At 34.4% G+C, this 20,524-nt stretch overlaps 3 protein-coding genes across 3 annotated transcripts; 2 read left to right on the forward strand and 1 right to left on the reverse strand.

Moving 5' to 3' along the window:
* Nucleotides 1–20: 20 nt before the first annotated feature.
* Nucleotides 21–4,419, forward strand: LOC130807711 (ADP-ribosylation factor-like protein 8a). Its single transcript, XM_057673029.1, has 6 exons — nt 21–52; nt 168–293; nt 2,492–2,606; nt 2,747–2,868; nt 3,670–3,831; nt 4,130–4,419. The coding sequence occupies exons 1-6, from the start codon at nt 36–38 to the stop codon at nt 4,245–4,247; spliced, it is 660 nt and encodes a 219-aa protein (XP_057529012.1). The 5' UTR covers nt 21–35; the 3' UTR covers nt 4,248–4,419.
* A 1,125-nt stretch (nt 4,420–5,544) lies between these two features.
* LOC130807708 (pentatricopeptide repeat-containing protein At5g67570, chloroplastic) lies at nt 5,545–10,423 on the forward strand. The gene is made up of 9 exons (XM_057673026.1): nt 5,545–6,251; nt 6,509–6,700; nt 7,435–7,516; nt 7,608–7,799; nt 7,889–8,002; nt 8,407–8,500; nt 8,585–8,742; nt 8,866–9,294; nt 9,521–10,423. The coding sequence occupies exons 1-9, from the start codon at nt 5,668–5,670 to the stop codon at nt 10,268–10,270; spliced, it is 2,595 nt and encodes an 864-aa protein (XP_057529009.1). The 5' UTR covers nt 5,545–5,667; the 3' UTR covers nt 10,271–10,423.
* A 105-nt stretch (nt 10,424–10,528) lies between these two features.
* LOC130807709 (probable amino-acid acetyltransferase NAGS2, chloroplastic) lies at nt 10,529–19,594 on the reverse strand. The gene is made up of 10 exons (XM_057673027.1): nt 18,924–19,594; nt 17,989–18,076; nt 17,593–17,801; nt 17,353–17,504; nt 16,429–16,816; nt 14,528–14,625; nt 12,684–12,795; nt 12,369–12,528; nt 11,880–11,952; nt 10,529–11,581 (listed from the first exon to the last, which is right to left on the reverse strand). The coding sequence occupies exons 1-10, from the start codon at nt 19,317–19,319 to the stop codon at nt 11,437–11,439; spliced, it is 1,821 nt and encodes a 606-aa protein (XP_057529010.1). The 5' UTR covers nt 19,320–19,594; the 3' UTR covers nt 10,529–11,436.
* Between the last annotated feature and the right edge of the window lie 930 nt (nt 19,595–20,524).

Below are 20,524 nucleotides of genomic sequence, written 5' to 3' on the forward strand. Positions count from 1 at the left end.
TCAATAACTGAAATTATTGTAAAGAAATTAAGTAAATGTTAAATTATTTTAGGTAATTATTTTAGGTAAATTTTCCCGTCTATTTTATTCAAAAATAATAATAATTGTGTTTCAATAAATCATATTTCATAATTCATATACTCCTATTTGTATCCTATTGAATCCAGAGGAACAAAAATAAGTGTTCTGAAATTGTTGAAAGAGAGAGGCAGATTGATCACTCTTTCTCTCTCTATAGTAGCAGCGTCCGAAACCATGGGTATCTGGGAAGCTTTTCTCAATTGGCTTCGAAGGTTCTTATATTTCTCCTTCTCTTTATCATTCTTTTTGGTTTTCCATTTCAATTTGATTATCGTTCTGTTGCTGTTAATGTTGTTGTTGTGTTGTTTTCTTCAATATTCTCTTATACTTGATTTGAATTTTGAAGTTTTCGCTATTCTGTTGGGAAAATCTCATTTTTGTAGATTTATCTTTCATTGTTTGTCGGAGATTTTTGATGGAATTTTCCTGGTTGATAATGTTTTAATTAATCATTTTGAATTGAGAATTAATTTACCTTGAATTCCTGATCTCTTGAAGCCCTAAAGATACACGTCAACCTTCTGAAGTAATTGGATGTTCACTGCTTTATCAGAGTAGCATCCTTTTGAATCTTTATCATCTAAGTGCTTCCATTTGTGATTTCAATTCGTGGGCAACAATATATAAAGTTTTGAGTAGCTGATAATTTTCTGCACAAGTAATGTACCCTTGATTGAAATGGCGCCATATAAACATATTCTGATTATATCTGTTTCTCACCTAGCCACTAGATGAACCAAAGAATTTCCTGCGGTTTTAACATTGAGGTTGGGAAGAAGCATTCTATTATCTTTATCATTATTCTATCTGCCCTTTGGTTTTGTTGACCTTTTTGTGATGTTTTTGTACCATGTTTACTCTCAAATATCATAGGAGTATGTTATTTTTGCTGTCAAAATGGTAGTTTTGGAGGGCATTTTAAGTGTGCAATGTGCATATCTTGTATGCATTGAATTCCGTTTTCAGTGAGGCTTATCATTTGCTTAGTTATCATGTTGCTACTTTCCAGGAAGTATTTTACCGTTTGGTTGTATATTAATAATATTTGATGATAATTTGTGAATGGTGAAGTGAATTGAAAATTGAGTAAGATGGGGCTCATAAGAGAATCAGAGCTGGCGTGTTGAATATGCGTTACAGAACTCTGTTACTCTGATGAGTGATATAAAGGTTTAATATATTTTTGTTGTCCTGCCTTTAGCATTGAAGTTGGTTTAGAAAGCTACTTCAATTTCTGTATAGAGGATAAGTTCTTGGACACATCCAGTTGTGGAAATTATGGTGCATCCATGGTGATAAGGTGGCATAACTTACAAAGTATAGTTTTCTGACACTTAAGGCCGGCTAGAGACAGGTTGTATCGTGGTTCAACTCTATATGCCTTTTTTACTATGAAATTAGTGGAGAAAGGAAAGGAAGGGATTGTGAAGGAGGAGAGTGGTGAGTTAAGAAGCAAAGCTTTTCTGCCAGTTGGAGAAGGGAAGAGAGAGTAGGAGCAAGACAGAAACTACACGAAGTTCCAGAGGTATGGTGGAAGGAAGAGAAGGGGCGGTCTAGAGTAATCTCATACTACATTTCTTTTTTTTCTTTCCAAATCTCTCAAATTTTGGAGAGATTTGTTTCTTACTAAATCACGAAAAAAATTTATCTTAATTTTTCCTCTTCTCCATTTCTCAAACCTCCACATTTTCATATATAAACTAGGGAAACTATGCACCTCTCTTTTTCCTCTCTTGCTTTTCACTTCCATCCATCAAAGTAATCTTTCTGAGATTGAGACAGACATTGTGAAAAACTACAAGGAGATAAGCATCAATGCTTAGAAGTTCCTATGCCCCATACCTGTCTTTATAATTAATGTAATGTTTTTATGCTATGTCTATTCCTAATCTGGAAGGACATTGCACTGCCTCGTTGTAAGTTCTGATCACTGTGTAGATTGTTACTAGGCAGCCAACTGTCTGTTATTTGCATCCTATTGTAACAATAGTTTTGTAAGTTAAGTGATTTATGGCTGTACTCCTATAAGACTTCCAAAATCAGGCACTTGTTCTAGTCTTACCTATATTCAATGGTGGCTTTAGTTACTCAATATTTGTGAAGAATACATCTCATAGATCAAAACGCAATTTACTGTTACATGCAGATTCATGTGATGCTCTGACTTATGATTAGCTAGGTTTTAAATCTTCTTTTATGCCTCTGTGCATTCAGCCATGAAATCAGACGTATCTTGAACTTGATGACAATTGCACGTTGAGGCATGTCAACTCATCTTATTGTTGGTGATTTTTTGGCACCCCAATTCTTATTTGATTTATTCCATTTTGTGGATTTTTGAAGCACATATTATTCGTGTACCTTTGAAGCATAACCACAAACATACCTATTTTTTTCTCTCTTATTGCAGCCTCTTTTTCAAGCAGGAAATGGAACTTTCTCTGATAGGACTTCAGAATGCAGGAAAAACTTCTCTTGTAAATGTTGTGGCAACTGGTGGATATAGTGAAGATATGATCCCGACTGTACGTATTATCTTTGTAAACGTTTGTTTCTAGGAGATTTACTCTGAATAAATGCAGAGCGCATGTTATTGAGAAGCCTTTAGAGACATAGTTCGTCAGATATGAATTACTTTATGGTTTTGCTTGTATTTGATTGCCAGGTTGGTTTCAACATGAAGAAGGTTACTAAAGGGAATGTGACAATAAAGTTGTGGGATCTTGGAGGTCAACCAAGGTTTCGCAGTATGTGGGAGAGATACTGCCGTGCTGTCTCTGCTATAGTGTATGCTACCTTTTTCTCTCATAATCTATCACTTTCTTTTTACCTAAATGACTTGTTTGGATCTTTTTCTAAGATCTTTATTAGGTCCATAGACTATAGTACTTCTGTATGTTGGAAAGATAAGGAACTTATTTTTATTTCACTCAGACTATCAGATTCTCAATCTTTGGCATGACATATGCCCCATTAAAAAAATCTAGGAATATTTGTGTAGTTTACTGCTTGATAATCCTTCTATATTCTTATGCTTCTTTTCCTTTTGTTAGATTCTTTGTAGCCTGCCTTTGCTAGTGTAGTAACAATTTGCTTCATAAATAGCTGTCCTAGCTGCTGATTTGTGCTCAATGCTTGTGTGCAAGTCTGCTGGATAATACTCCCTCCTATTCTAATCAAATATCCCATATGTTTTTTTTGGCACTATTCACCAATCACTCTTAATTTGTATTTTATTCTCAATCTATAAGTTAAAACATAGTTAAGTGGGGCTTTTTTGTCTCAATGTAAATTATACTAAACTTTTTGTAAATTTTAACAAAGCACAAATTAGAAATATTTAGGATTGAAATAGTGCACAAGTATGCAGAACTAAATGAGGCTTTTTATTAGAATAGGAGGGAGTAATCAATTTATGTGATATGATTTAATTGTAAGAGTTGTTTTTTGTGACTATCATTTAAGAGCATTTTTTACCTGTGATCTCCATTCGAAAGAGCCAGATATGCTTTCTTAGTTTAATGCTCAATTTAGTTTCACTTTCATTATATCTTTGCTTTGTAATTTTCTTACCTGATTTCTTTTCAGTTATGTTGTTGATGCTGCTGACCACGATAACATAAGCATTTCAAGGAGTGAACTTCATGATCTACTGAGCAAACCCTCACTGAACGGTATCCCGCTACTGGTGCTGGGAAACAAAATAGACAAGTATGGAGCACTCTCTAAAGATGCTCTTACGGATCAAATGTAAGCCATTTTTCTGGTTCTTTATACAAACCTGCCTTTTTCTGATGTACGTGAACTGTGAGCTAGCGTTTTAGTGTCTGTTTTGTAATTTTTTAAAATTTGCATTATGACATATTTAGTTTAGTACTAATTAGTTCAGTTTTGGGTCGCCCATCACTTTCTTTCTGCCTATTTTCACTACTTAGTATTCTGTAATAAGTCGTTTTAAATCTGATAAGTTTAACTTTTGATGAGCTGGGTTGATGAGAATTAACTCTTAACTATAAACGGAGATTCATGCTGATTTGTGATTGCGCAGGGACCTCAAGTCAATTACTGACCGAGAGGTATGCTGCTTTATGATCTCATGCAAGAATTCTACGAACATCGATGCTGTTATCGACTGGCTTGTGAAGCACTCGAAATCAAAGAGCTAAATACAAGGCTATTACTTAATTCTCCCAGATTCTTGTGTTGATTGTCATAAAACTTTGGATGGCTGTGTCGATATCTTTACATAGAGCTTTACATTTTACAGTGCTGTACATTAAGTTTTGTTTATGAATGAGATGATTTGTGTGTCTTTTTCATCCTCCGCCAAGGAAGAAACCAAACAAGATTTATTGGTGTTTCCAAATGTCATTTTTGTCAGCTACTGATAGTTCTACTGCAGATCCCCTAATCAAAGGAACTGAAGGAACAATTGAAATAATGAATGTTTATTTTAGTTTGCAGTCAAACTACATTAAACAAAACAAAGAAGGGCTACACATAAATCATAATGATGGAGATAAAAGAGTATGTTGATTTACTATATACGAATCATAAACCTATTGCCTTGCCTATTGGGAAAGAGAAATTACATTATGGTTATCTACAACAGTGTTTAGAACCGAATCCCCATATCCGATATTCGATTTTTCAGATCTAAAAAAAAGTTATTTGGATTCAATTTGAATTAAAATCGGATATCTAGTTTGTTGATCAATTATAAATTTAAAGTAATAACTTTTTATGTTCATAGAATAGTAACTTATAATCTTAATGATAAAGTGAATTCTGGTTTGAGAATTCCTTCGAAATGGGTACTTGTATACTGATTTTTTCGATGCGCAAACTGAGTGGATATTTAACATCGTTTTTACCCATTTTAAAGACTTTTTTTAACAAATAATTTATAATTTAAATTTAAGTAATCAAAACAAAATTAACATTAAAAAAATAAGTTTATAATTTAAAATAAATAAGAATTAAAATTAATATTAAAATAAATACGGTTCAGGAGGGAAAGACCTTAATTTTTTTAATAGTTTTTGAATTAAAAAATTAATATTTAATAAATAATCGATAAAACAACAAGAAAATTAATTTTAAAGTTCTTTCTACCAAACATAATAACCAAATCAATTTGGCTGAAATTATAGATGCTACATGCTTTCAATTGTTTATTTATAATCTATATGTTTATAGTATATAATAATATAAACATATAATATATATATAATTATACTACTCTCTCCTATTCAACTGACGTCATTTACTTTTGGAATACTATTTATCTATCACTCTTAAATTGTATTTTATTATTAAGCTATAAGTTAAAACATAGTCATCTTATTTGATTTGTTTTAATATAAAGTTTATTAATATCAACTTTTTATAATTTTTAATTATACATAATTAGATATATTAAGAATTATATAAGTGTATTGAATAGAGTGAATAAAATAAATGTGACACTTTACATGAATAGTAATATAGAATTTAGATAAAGCTTGTAGAGAGAACTCAAAACCTCCACTAAACCCTTTGATATATGCCACTCAATCCTTTCAACAACATCTAATTTCATCATCAATGGAGACCTCAACCACAGCTTCGGCATTACCAACTTGTAACTCCTTCGACCCACTTACCGACCAAATCAAACAAAGAATTCTAAAGAAAGGGGTTTTACCAACTCCCAAAATCATTCACACTCTCCGCAAAAAACACCAACAAAAATCCCTCCGCAAATTCAAACGTCTCCAATCCGAGTCCTCAAATGAGCCCTTTACTCAATCTCAAAAAGATGCTCTTTCTCATGAATTTTATTTCCAAAACATTTCTCAAGAGTACAGGGCGTTTTCCAAAACCATTAATTCAAATTCCAACCACTCTAATTTGGTGGGAAAGCCATGGGAGCCCTTAGAGAAAGAGAAATTGAGGGAAATAGGAAGTGGGTATGAAACAAAAGAGAAAAATTTTACTGGGAAATTGAATTATGAACAATTGAAGGAACTGGGTCTGCTTTTTGAGGAGAGAAAGGTTGAATCTTTGTCGTCATTTTTGGATGATGATGTTGAATTGGAAGATGGAATTTTGATGGATGAGAGTCCAGGTGACTTGACTTTTTGCCGTCGAATTAGTGATGGTGAAGCAATTAAGATTCTTGTTAACAGGTTTATCTCTAAATTTTTGCTAGAATTTTAACACAAATCAATATATATATATATATATATATATATATATATATATATATATATATATATATATATATATATATATATATATATATATATATATATATATATATATATATATATATATATATGTAAATTGGTTTTAGCGGCTATATAATTCATTTGTTTAAATTTTGATCTGCAAAAAAATCATTGTTCTTAATGGGTTTGATTTGGTTGATGAATTGCTGTTGTAGGCTTAGTGTTCGTGAGATCACAAGGAAGGATTGGAAGTTTACAAGGATGATGAAACAGTCAGAACTGAAGTTTACTGAATTCCAGTTGCTTAAGATTCTTGGAGGGCTTGGTGATCAGGGGTGTTGGAAACAGGCGATGGAGGTTGTGGAATGGGTGTATAGTAGAAAAGAACATAGACATTACAAAAGCAGGTATACTTGATTAAGATTTACGATTATTTGTCGTGTCAATATGTGATTGTTATCGTTTGTTTGATTGAATTATAGAGGAGTGATTTTTGGCTGTTTCTTTCCAATTGAACGGTGCTTCTTGGATATGTAAGGCAGTTTCAGTGTTTGCAATCAATGGTTGGATGGAAATATTCACTTTGTCATTACAAGGATAAGGTTGCATACGATCCAACCCCTCAATTTCCCCTAGGAGGGGGAACCTTTAGTGGCATTGTGGCAATGCAATGTTGTTCTTTCCCATTAATGGCTGATAGTGAAATTCAATTAAGCTATGTTTGGAAATGTTAGATTTCATTTGACTCAAATTTAATGTTTGGCAAATAAAAAAAATTTTAAATTTGGATTTGAGTCAAATCCACCAATGTTTTAAATGTTAAATGTGGTTAAAGATGAGGATTTGAAAATGACTTCTTAAACCTTGTCATTCTCAAATTCTTTCATTAATGATTTCATAATTGAAATCTACAATTTGAAATGAAATACTTGTTACCAATGCAACCTTAAGAAACAAAAAAGAATCAAAGAGGGGTGTTTCCATTTCTATGGTTATTAGCTTCCATGGGTTTTGTTTAGTCTTAATTATCTGCCCCAAGTACGAGCTATGTGTGAACAACAATGTAGGATAGAAGATGAGTTCTCCACGTTTTACATCCCAAATTTAACATGGGTTGTCTTTTACATTTACCTGTGTTTAGGTTTGTTTACACAAAACTTCTGGCAGTTCTTGGGAAGGCAAGAAAGCCAGATTTAGCTCTCCAAGTCTTCGAGAAAATGCGTGTAAGTCAAATTCTATTATTTAGATACTTTTTAAGTACTGTTACAAAGATTGTATGATAAATCCATGACACATATTCTTTAAGTGACTCAGTTAGACTGCCACATCTATCCTGACATGGCTGCATACCGTAGTATTGCTGTTACTCTCGGTCAAGCTGGGATGGTCAGGGAGCTGATGAGCATTATCGAGAGCTTGAAGGAGAAGCCATCTAAATATATTAAGAATATGCGTTCCAAGAACTGGGATCCCACCCTTCAACCTGATATAGTAGTATACAATTCTGTAAGAAAGACCACTGTTTATTCTCCACATAGTAATCCTGTTTTATGTTCAATGTGCGTTGAAAAATGGTCAGTAATCTTTTACTGCAGGTATTGAATGCTTGCGTCCCGTCCAATCAGTGGAAGGGAGTCTCATGGGTGTTTGAACAGTTGAGGAAGTCTGGTCTAAGGGCAAATAGTGCTACTTATGGACTTGCAATGGAGGTATAGGACTTGTTTGTATTTTATGCTTATGTATCTTCAAACCATAGTTACATGGAACGTGGAACGTAGCCACGTTTTGCGATCTGGGAACATTTGTCCCTAATCATCACGAAATGCGATTCAAATCGCTCAATGTGACATCCCGGTGTAGAAGACCTTTTTAAAAGGTATTTTAGCCTTTCATTTACAAAGTAAACAAAAAAGAATGGAGGAAAAAACGAGATAAAACCTAAAAACTAAAAAATATCCACTTAAAAACAATTTCTTAAAGAAAAAAATCATTTTAATTTTTTTGTTTTCGTTCCACGTTCCATGTTCCAAATCGAATGTCATCCCAGGTAACAATGCTTCAAACTTATTGGTCAAACTATGCTGATATGGTGATACGGATACCTCTTTAATAGGTGATGTTAAAGTCTTCAAAGTTTGACCTAGTTCACCAGCTGTTTCAGAAAATGGCAAAGAGCGGCAAGTCTCCAAATGCTCTTACATACAAAGGTAGGCTGCTTGGTATCTACTTCCTAAACCCTGCTTGTAGCCAGTGTCTTGGATGATAGGCTTACTGTTAAAATTTTATGCTAGTTCTTGTGAGAACATTCTGGAAGGAAGGTAAAGTTGAGGATGCGGTGAGGGTAGTTAGGGAAATGGAACAAAGGGGAATTAAGGGATCAGCTTGTGTGTACTATGAACTAGCTTGTTGCCTTTGCAACAAAGGAAGGTGGCAAGAAGCAATGATAGAGGTGAGCAGCTATGTTGGTCTTGGTTGTTCACATTCTGTGTGATGAATATGAATATGACTTTGTTGATGTTTCTCTTTTTGATGAAAAAAATTTAATCTGTCGAAAAATTTGGGCTTTTTGCAGGTTGAGAGGTTAAAAAAACTGCGACTTTCGAAACCATTGGCTGTGACCTTCACTGGCATGATCATGTCTTCTATGGATGGTGGGCATATTGAAGATTGTATATCGATTTTTGAGAATATGCGAGATCATTGTTCTCCAAATATTGGAACGATAACTGCGATGCTGAAGGTTTATGCGCGTAATGATATGTTCTTAGAGGTTAAGGAGTTGTTTGAAAATGTCAAAGCTGGAAATACAACTTTTCTGGGGGTTGATGGCACTCCTTTAGTACCAGATGTGTATACTTACAGAGCAGTGCTTGAAGCATCAGCTTCTGCACATCAATGGGAGTACTTTGAATATGTTTACAAGGAAATGTGTTTTTCTGGATACCAGCTTGATCAGAGAAAACATGCAACACTTCTTGTTGCGGCATCAAAAGCGGGCAAGGTAAAGCAATTGGGTACCTTATATAATTCTAATCATGCTGATCATTTTTTGTATTCTGTGTAAAACCCCCTTCCAAATGTATTCTCCTAATTTTCCTTTACATTAAAGGCATTTGAAATTGGGGTTTTGAAAAAAAATTCCGACCTTTTTTGCGTACAAAGGGGGGGGGAAAACCGAGCATTGCGAACGTATTACTTACTGATTTACATTGTCTACTTTTGTGTAGTGGCATTTGTTGGAGCATGCCTTTGAAACAACTTTGGAGGCAGGTGAAATCCCATACTCAATGCTATTCACTGAAATGGTCTGCCATGCAGTTGTTCGGGATGATTATGTAAAAGCAGTCAACATTGTTAACTCAATGGCATACGCTCCATTCCGACTTGATGAGAAAGACTGGACTGATCTTTTTGAGAAAAATAAGGATAGGATCAGTGATGAACACCTCAAGAAGTTTTCAACTGCTCTTTGTGAAAGTAATTTGCCAAATGAATCCACGGTCTCTAAACTGCTTAATGCATTGCATTCGATTTGTGGGTTGATGCCAAATGAATTTGAGAATGTTGATATAAATGGAAGGGATGGTTTAGGTATAGTTGGACATCCAGAACCAGCGAATGATGAATTTGTCCTCGACAAAGTATCTGCTGGTGAACCTACCGATGGAAAGCGCAGTGTAGATGAATTTAAAGCCTTTTGTCCACAATATGAATCCAATGAAGAAGACAGAGCCGGTTCTTGTAGCAAGTCATCAGGCTTTGTTGATGTGGGTTCTGATGGGCGTGGTATGTTGAGTGAGGTTTTTTTACATGTAGATTTGCACTGTCGAGATGATTTTGATGAAATGCTACTTCCTGATGCTCAGTATTCGGATGTTAGTGATTCAGATGAGCCAGACTTACCCTCAGCAGATGAAATATTGCAATCTTGGAAGAAAACCAGGAGAAAGAATGGAACAATTTCCTTTTCTGTTTAAGTTGGTTATTGTTCTGAAGACGACTAGCTTTTACATATTGCGAATGCCATGTGTTGTATGTAAGAGAAATGATTAACTGATGAGTGATGTTCATCAATGAAGCTTGTGTGAGCAAATTCCAATAGTAACAGTTTTCTTGATGGAAATTTGTAATAGTGATCTTTTGCTCCTACAAGATTACATTCTCGTACGGCCCATTTGACAGGTGGTATAAACGGTGGTAATGGAACAGAAATCAGTGTAATTTTTGGTTGAAAAACCTCTTGCTAACTTGATGACCATGCTTATCCAACTGCAATCATGTCATTTTTTTTCATAAATTTCATTCTAATGCAATTACTATTAGGAGACGTGGTATTTGGTGGTAATGAAAATTTGTAAACAAAAACTTTTTTGTGATCAAAATTTCATTACCTTAGGAATGATATGAAACTTTTAATAAAATTTTACACTATAAATCATTTTCATTATCACCATTTAGTACCACTAACCAAACAAACCGTTAAAGATTCACTTTTGTCTCACCTAGGAATCTCCGAGCATAGCATAGGAGATTCCATTGGTGTTAGAGACCGATTATTTTTTCCTCCCCACTTAGACTTGTTATCAGTTCAAAAGCTCTTGATGGTGGGGACACCAGCCACGAAGGTGAAGGAGGGAAGTTGGTTTCCGTAAAGATATGCGACTTCTAGTGGGACTCCATGACATAGATGAAGGTTCTCTTTTTCGGTGTGCATTAGAGCCTTGAGGGGGTGTTTTGGTGACTCGCTTAGACCTCCACAAACGCCATCCCTAGCAGACATTACTCAGCGCACACACACACACACCGATCTATCGGTTTTCTCTTTTTGATGGTCCAGTGGACATTTAAAAGCAACTAATCTTGAAATACTGGCCAACTTTTATTAAATAACTGACAACAAAAACTTGTATACACAACTGTAACTACATAGCAATTTGACATTTACAAATTAACTTAATTCGCATTATCATCATCATCAATGGCAAGACACAAACTCCCTGCATTTTTATTTTTGCAAAGATCGACTACGTAAAGCTATTCTACAAAATTGCGCTTGGACTCGACTCCCTCAGGAAGATAAGTTACATAACATGCAACTCCAGAGGCATCACCGACATGAAAAGTAAAAGACCTAGTAATGAGGTCACCTTGTCCTAACAGATATACCGCTTGTGTCTGGCACCAGCTTTTTCATGTAATATTTGGAGTTGCGGGATAAATTGATCTTTTTCCTTCGTTCTTTTGGCAAGCAATCAATCGTGCACTCTGAAAATCCACGCCTAACAAACCTGTAAAAATCTCAAATGAGGATTGCAACTTAAAAACGGAAGGGGGATCGAAGCTATATACAGAGAATGTATCATCGTAGGCTCACAAGTCACAACGTGTACGATCTAAGTACCAACCACCAAAATACATGAGATGGTTGACAGAATTATATTTGAACAAAAAAACCTTAAAAAAATACCCGCATTGATGACCTGAGGTAACTCAAAACTAGTCTAAAGTAGGATACACGGCAGTTTTCAGTGTCATTTTCATTTTGAGGGTAAATTGTAGAACTAAGTTAAAGGATGTCAAACTTACCAGTCTGCAGTGCGTGTCGTCAGTAGGAAAAGCATATCCAATCCAAACGAGGATGCCTTCTTTTCGATAAAATCTGCAGGATACAAAAATAAACGTTTTTAATTATTGATTTAACATAAACTAGCCTCGCCATCGCAACCATAACCCAATAAATGTCCTACTTGTGACAAGGTTGGGTCCAAACGTAAGTAATGTTACTGCTAACGCGTCTATACCAGTAATCAGCACGTAGATTGTTCTGAAGGAGAAAAAAAGCACTCTCAAAACGAAACTGGCAAGGGGAAAGGCAGAGCAAGTATAAGCATACTTTTGTTCCAAGGCTATCATGTCTCTGTGAACAAAGGATCATAATAGGGCAAGCATTATTGCTGCAAATGCAATACCAAGTAGCATACTTCTGTTCTAAGCCTATCATATATCCGCGAACTGGGCATATGATAAGGCAGCATTATTGCTTCAAATGCATAGTTAATTAGATACATGACTTACCAAGTAACTTATCACCCTGTCCTTGTCCGCGGCATTCAGGAGAAACAGCAATGGCTGCAACTTCCGCACACCTATCCTCAAAGAAAGGAAAAAGGGCAGCACAGGCAATGATCTGGCCTTCTCTTTCCACAACGATGAATGAATCAATTGCAGCAACTAACTATATCCATAAAGCACAAATTAAATAATAGGAAGCCTTAGTTAATAGTAAGGCAAACCCAAAGGCGCTTCACTCTCAACTGCAAGTATGTAATGTAAAAGGCATATGGGTGACAAGTGGAGTAATCTAAAATCTAAACATCGGAGACAACAGACCTCTTCATCAGTCCGGCGAATCAATGTTCCAGATGCTTCTAATGGTTGTAGTAGCTGTCTTATCCCAGCAAGATCTGGCTCCCTAGCCATCCTCGTTCCCTCATAAACATCACTACAAAGAGAACAGAACAATAACGAATCAAAAAAATTAGAAGCAGACAATTCAATAAAAATCCACGACTAATCTTTGCCATAGTAGAACTTGAGCTTAGCAAATCACTGTTTTGAAGGTAGGTTGATGAGGTTGGCACAACCAGGATTTCTAAACTTTGAGCCAGAAACCTGTGATTCGCCATGACCAAGATATAGATAAGGTCCTTTCTCCACGTCAACATTAGTGATAAGTGCAATTACTTGCACTTATTCATAGCATTTACACTCCTCTTTGGTGTAGTATTAGGTCCGTTTTGCATAATTTTATGATGTATGTGTGTAAATTCACCCAATGATCATAATTTTAATATTTTGTTGTGTTTTGAGGTGAAATAGAGAAATTATGACAATAATTAGGACCATAAAGGTATACGAGGCTAAAGTCTAGCAGAAATGGCCTAAGACCTCTAACAAATGAATAAGAAGAAGCGTGCCCAAAGGCAGAGCCCTGGTGGCGAGTCGCCGCCAAGCTCCATTACACAAGGCATGACTCGCCGACTCGCCGCCCATCAGAATAATGAAGAAGAGGCAGTGGCCATACAGCAAGTTGTCGCTTTTCTGTTATTAGTAGTTTTAGTCATAAATCCCTTGATATATTTTGTTTTCTCTTGCGTATCACTTAAAATATGGTGAAATATATTAATCGTAACTTCCTCGGGTTCAACCCGTTAGCTACACATTGTGTGCTTGCAGTAAAAATTAAAATATTCTATCAAGTTTTTGGCGAAGCTAAGGTTAATTTTTTATTTTTTCTCTGAATTATGTGATACTACTTATTGTTCTGTCTCCTTCTCCCTGCTCCAGTTATAATATTCTGAATGCAAAAAAGATCTTGTTCTTTAGAAAGATTAGACCCTGAGATTGAAGCTACAACTCATAGGTCAAATGCATACAAGAGAAGAAGGGCCAAGCAGGAACATATAGTGGCCAAAATAATGAGTCATTTGGCCAAATGGATGCGCTCTCGCATACCCAGTTGTCAATTCCTTGAATCGTCAAACCAGATTTCGGTGTAGAGAATTTTGCGTATCCTAATCAGATACGGATACAAGAGTCCAGGTAACACCATAACATAGAATAAATGCATTAGCTTTAGGTTTTATAACCACTTCTTTGTGTGCAATTATCAGAAATAATTCTTGGAACTATGTGTCAAAAAAATAGATGTTTTCCTTTGGATTTAGAACCATAGAAGATGGAGTAACGAATAGGCTACAGGAGATCTCTAGGAAAGGTATTGTTAAGTTGTTAGAAGATAAACATGTAGGAGAAAACTTTATAAATTAAGGGCAGAGCAGAGACAAAAAACATGATTTATTATTTAGAGCTCTGGAGCTCCTAAGCTCATGAGGGAGTGAAGAAAGTCATTCTCTAGTTTCTGCATGGCGACAAATACTAGGGAGCATTCTCACATAACACCAGACAACTTTCGCATGTTTCTTGTGCTGACTGCTGAGAGCATGAACTCATTTCCCCAAAAGGCAAAAAAAGGTTAATAGAAAAGCTATTTTGTGCTCGTACTCTTGTAAAAGAAACATCATGTTCAGTGAAGAAAAATTCAAACGCCCCCCTCCCTCTTGTAAAGGCAAAACTATAGAAAAAGATAGCCAAAATAAGCAGGTAAGGACTAGAAAAGGAAACCCTGCCCCATAACAAAAATAATACACTTCTCATACATGCACAGCACATACCTTGCTACCATTGTTCCTACTCCATCTCTCTGAAACAACTCCAACAAAAGAACTCCACCAATTGTTCCATCCAATAAGTGAACTCTTTGGACACCACCCTGTAAGATAAGAAGAGCAATCAAAATTCATATCATGGCATGCTGACTAAATAATGCACAGAACAGCACACAAAAAGAAATGCGCAGAATGTTCAATGATTACGATAATCATAATGTTTACACATGGAGCATAGTGCAAAAACAAGGTTGTATCGTATCATATCGGTTGTATCATAAAGGTTTTAAATTTACCTAATCGATATTACCTGTATCGTAATTGTGTAAAAAATCGGGTTGTATCATGATAGAGCGTGCTTGTGAGGAGGACATTTGTTTAAAGAAAAAGTGGTGTATTCGTTTTTCCTTGGTTTGGTTTGTAAAGGATAGAAAAGATACTCCCCACTAGTTGAAAACAATTCCATTAAAGTAAAAATAAATACATTATCCTTCTCTTAAATTTTTGTCCTATTCTTTACCTTCCACCTTTTTGACACATGCCTATTTTGGTCTTCTTTACACATGACCAAACAAACATAAATGATTTTCTCTCATTTTGTCTTCAATATTCGCGATATTAAGATCCTTTCTATCTTTATTTCAAATTATATCTAGAGTGACAATGGAAATCAAACTGAAAACATAAGAAAAAGTTATGGACTTGCAAATATTGAAGATATAAATAGAGAAAATCGTTTATGTTGGTTTGGTCAAGTTTGAAAGACTTGGAAGAGGAAAAGGCAAGCCAAATATGACCTTGATAACCAAGATCAAGAATGACATGAATAATTAAGAATTGCAAAACCATAATAAATGAAAATAAATGGAGGCGAAGAATGTATGTGGATGATCATTGAAAATGATTTTCTTAGTTGTCTATCAGCATTAAAGATATGGTCGAATAAAAGATGATACTAATAATGAAAATATTCATGTTTATTTGTCTTGGTTCAACCAACCCATATTTTTGGATGGAAGCTTTGGCATTGTTTTTGATTCTTTACCTTCATCATAATCTCAGTTTTTTCTATCTTTTACTAGAAAAAACTAGACAAACGAAAATTATGGCCCATTTAGTTCAACTGATTGAATTTGATTTTTACTATTAAAACCGATTTTACTGTTTGTAACTGATTTTTATTGATTGATATTGACTGATTGCAACTTATTTTTAATGATTGAACAAATGTTTACTGATTGCAAGTGATTTTTACTGAAATTGTAACTGATTTTTACAACTAATTACTTTTTTTTCAAGGTGAACAGCCTTGGGCCTATGTTACAAGTTTGTCTTCCGTGCAAATCATTTTCCACTATAATGTTCTTCATTCAATTAAACAGAGCTTCAATATGTGAGATTATCAATGAAAGTGAGAAAATAATTACAATAGAATCAACTTTTATACAGGAGAAATAAGTCAACTCATAATAGAATCATTAATTCATATGAGCTGAATTTAACAAGCCTCCCACCCTTGTGTTTCCAGAGGCAAATGTATTAAGGATTGGGGCTAAGGGTTTCACTTTCAAGTTGGAAACCATATTCATAAAAGAAAAATCATATCCTTCAGGAAACGGTTTCTATCAAATTCTAAAGCCATGAGATCTAAAATAGACTTTTCATAATTTAGTAGACTTTCTACTTGAGATGTCCACGTTGGCTGTATCGATACAATAATTTCTATCAGACTTCAATGCCATGGGATAAAAAAATGAAGTTCCACAATTTAGATAAAATTTTCTACTTAAAATGTTCACATAAATAACACTATGTAAATTATATTATAATAGTAAACCAATGAGTAAAGTTAAGGGATAATGAGAAGGTACAATGAGAAATTTGCTAAAGCCATTAATAGAACTTACTTTGCAAACAAAAGCTGCTGCAGCCAATTCTGAAAGGTAACCATTTGACCTACTAAGCCTCTCTTGACCACCAATAGCAAAACCCTGTCCATTGTCAAAACCAAGACCATTTTGAAATGTTGCATTACTTATTCCATTCAACACTGAGGGAACAGTGTCAGTATACTGATAGAGTTCTTGACTCTTGAGATCTTCCTGGTTAACAGCCTCAACATAGTTGGCAGCAACCTCACTTTGCTTAGCTCGTTCACGAATAAGCTTGTCTGCTTCATCAAGGCTGAGGTAGCGAATAAGGTGCCCCGAGTCATCCGTAAAAGGACCATCGATTATGCAAATAAGCTTCTCCGCATTAAGAGCTAATGCACAAGCAGTTGCAACCTCATATGTGCTGGAATTAAAAGAGAACAAATATCAATGATCAATTAGTGGGTAAAACTATGTTATTCTATTCCATTAACCCTATGTTACTCGGACTCTTCAATTTGCTTCACGATTCCGTGTCCGATCCTTTATGCTCGAACATTGGTATGGCAATTAGACACTTCATTTTAGGCGTAAAATTGAATATTTAGATGAATCCGACACTTGGACATGTAACAGTATCCAGCATTAGTACCCGAGTCCATGTAACATAGCATTAACCAAAGGTGCACCTAAATGTTTTGTTGACATGGTAAATTGTGGTAAATGGCAATTTTATTGCATGTTTTCACTGATCAAGTTTTTATTTATATTGTAGCGAGGGATGATACCTAACTATATGTAGCTATAAAGGACTATGCCCTAACAAATAATAACTGAAGATAGGCAGCAAGTTGGAAAAAAATATTCTGGATTCATATTTCTTCAGACAATCCCAATAGTTAACCGTCAAGAATTACGCATTTGAGTGAGAAAAAAAAAATCGACGTTTATATACCATACTTGCAATTTAGCACTTCTCCAGAGCTGGAATAACCCAAATTACTTAGTAGCACTATGCAACCTGCATCAAGCCTCTCACGAATGCGAGCAGCATCTACTTTCTTCACCTCTCCAGTTGCTCCATAATCAATTCCCTTCACAACTCCTTTTCGCTATCAAAAAAGTAAACAGATTCTAAGAATCATTTGTAACAGAAAGCAGAATTAATCACAGATGAACCTCTCTAATCAATATTCTCACCTTAGCGGCAAGGAAGTTCCCACTTGCAACACTTACACCAACATCATGCCATCTACTATTTTCACCATGTCTGCGAATATTACACAAAGATGGTCCCGCAGCAAGTTTTGCTTCTATTAGTATACGAATTCTTCCAGCTGCTTCCATAGCAGCTTCAAGAGAATCAGAATCAGTAATTCTGTATGGCCCAACATATTGGGCTTTGCTTCCTACAAGAATATATCATCAGACTATACAGTTTTTTAGACTATGGACAGAAATTTCTTGACTTAGACACTAAACCATATAAATACAAATAACATAACTGACATTTTTGAGATCCAATCCGGTCAAATATTCATTTATTAATTTAAGATTAAAAAGAAAATATATGAAGCTAAGTAGTTTTTCACAAACCTCTCTCAGCCAAAAGCTTGTCAATATGCACATGGGTACCAGGAACAATCACAAATCTGATTCCTAATCCATGCAATAGAGAGATATCCTGTAATACAAGTAGTCTTTGTAAACACTGAAGAAAGTTGGTAGGACTCAGATCACTGAAAACAATATGTAAAAGGAAGGAAACCATAAGAAAACATTCAAACACACTCAAGTGAACAAGGAGAATTAGGCTCAAGGTCTTGCATTCACGAATGGCCTTACAAATCACGAATCGAAAAAAAGCGAATTATGGTGTTTTGGTTATTTTTGAAACATTTTGAGCGAATCGAAAAAAGCTAAATGTGGTCGGTTTTAGGCTATTTTGAACCATTTTAAGCAAATTGCGAATTCAAAAGGCTAACTAACAAGATAATTATGTTTCACTGGTCTTGCATAAAGAAGCAATTCATGAAAGAACAAGCTTACGAACAACAATCATAACTAAGAATGAAACTGACACTTGAATCATTAAATAAAAATTAAGATGATAGGACTTTCCCAGCTCCCCGACAAACAAACCATTGAGGACTTTCTATATCAGAAATTCACATTTAAAACCCACAACAAAATATATATTTTATTTGACCACATCTAATATTAACCTAGAAGGCTTCAGCTAAGTAAAACAATTTCAATGATCATCCACAAACATTCTCCATGTTTGTTCATTACTTCATTTAAATGATGCTCATCAATTTACTTCAAAACAATTAACATTCTAAATCCCTGCACATTGTATATTAGAAAGGGATGATGTCAATTGTAATTGGAAAAAACCTACAATTTCATAAACCCCATTTCTTTCAAATTCATAAACTCCGTTAACAATTCTTATTTCATTTTTCATTTTGCTAAAACATTATTTTAACAACAAACAATAAAAATGCAATGTACAAATAATGACTTGCCTTTAAAATAGGATCTAAGAAAGCACTATCAACCATCTCACCAGAGATAATAATAACAAAAGTACCATCTCTATGAGCCTTAAAATAAGGCCAAGCTTCTCTAAACCACCTCACAAAATGCTCTTCTTTCTCCATTGATGAATAACCATCTCTTTCTCTGACTTCCCTGTCTGCTTCCCACTCTGTTTCGTTAAAGACTTGACATTTGACTGATTTCTCCTGTTCTCCACCGCCATTAATAGATACTGCACTTAAGGGTTTAATTGCTTTGAATCCCGAACCATTGATGAAGGTCAAAGCATTTCCATTTCGTGGGTTGTAAGTAGGTTGAAATAAATGGGAAATCTCTCGATGAATTTGTTGAAGTATGAGACTATTTGGGTAGGAAATAGCCATATTTTGAAAAGGAAATGGGAAAGTTTGTGCAATTTTATTAAACTAATGGAGTAATAGTAGCAATTTCATGGGTTCTGCAGTAATTGTATACTGAAAAACAAAGAATCCCAGAAAGGCGAGGAAAGGAAGGTCGAAACGCAATTTGCTAACAATGCTAAAACCCCACCACATGTAAACTAATGGACAAGACATAAGAAAAATGTCGGGGTTCTAAAGTCTCGATAATACTTCCCACTTGGCAAAATACTCCCAGCAATTAAGTGAAAATGTCTCACATTTCTTTTTAAATAAGATTATCTCAAAGACTCAAACGCTTTTATTTATACTTCCTCCGTTACAATAACAATGGTAAAAATAGCATTATTTATTCATTATTTTTAATTTATTATTAGTTTTTAATCTATAAATTAAAATATAATCTAATGAGATTTTGTTTTATTCGTCTCATTGCAAAGATTATTAAAATTAAATTTTTATAATTTTTTATTTTTCATAATTAGAGAAATTAAAGATTAAATTAGTGCATTAAACTGCGTGAAAAAAACAAATGTTCCATGTAAATTTAAACGGAGGAAGTAGTATTTAACTATTTTACTAATTTACTCTTAAAATTTCACTTTAATTAAAAAAAATACTCATTTTTTAACCAATTTATCTTTAAAATCACATGTTACCTATTATTTTGAGTAGTCTTTGGCCTTTTTTAATATTTGTGCCAAATTAATATGAGACATTAGGTGTGAATTAGAGGAAGTATTTAACAAAATGTTTTTTTATTAAACAAATCCTTCATGTAATTTTTTTTTTGTCATTTGTGTGTATGGTTGACTTGATTTTTACTAATTAATTATTTTTAATGTGATTTAAATAGGGTGTTAATCTCATTTAAATGATACAAATTGTTTTATTTGAGGCAGTTAGGGAATCACAAGAATAAAAGATGAAAATTCTCAAACAATAGGTTAACCCCCATCTCTAAGAGGTTGTCATTTTTATAAAAGCTTTTTTAATTAAATGGGGTAAACTTCAAAGGAAGGAGCATCAGTCTACGATGCTTTACTTTAGACAACTTGCCACACACAAGTTTACTATGTTATTTTGCATGTTTGATTTTGCTATAAATGTGAAGATGTTTACGTAATCCTGTCAAGAGAAGCGAAGTTTATCTTAATTGAAGAGCAAGTTTTACTTTTCAATAAGATCTT

The sequence above is a fragment of the Amaranthus tricolor genome, chromosome 3, assembly GCF_026212465.1.
Source record: "Amaranthus tricolor cultivar Red isolate AtriRed21 chromosome 3, ASM2621246v1, whole genome shotgun sequence".
NCBI lineage: Eukaryota > Viridiplantae > Streptophyta > Magnoliopsida > Caryophyllales > Amaranthaceae > Amaranthus > Amaranthus tricolor.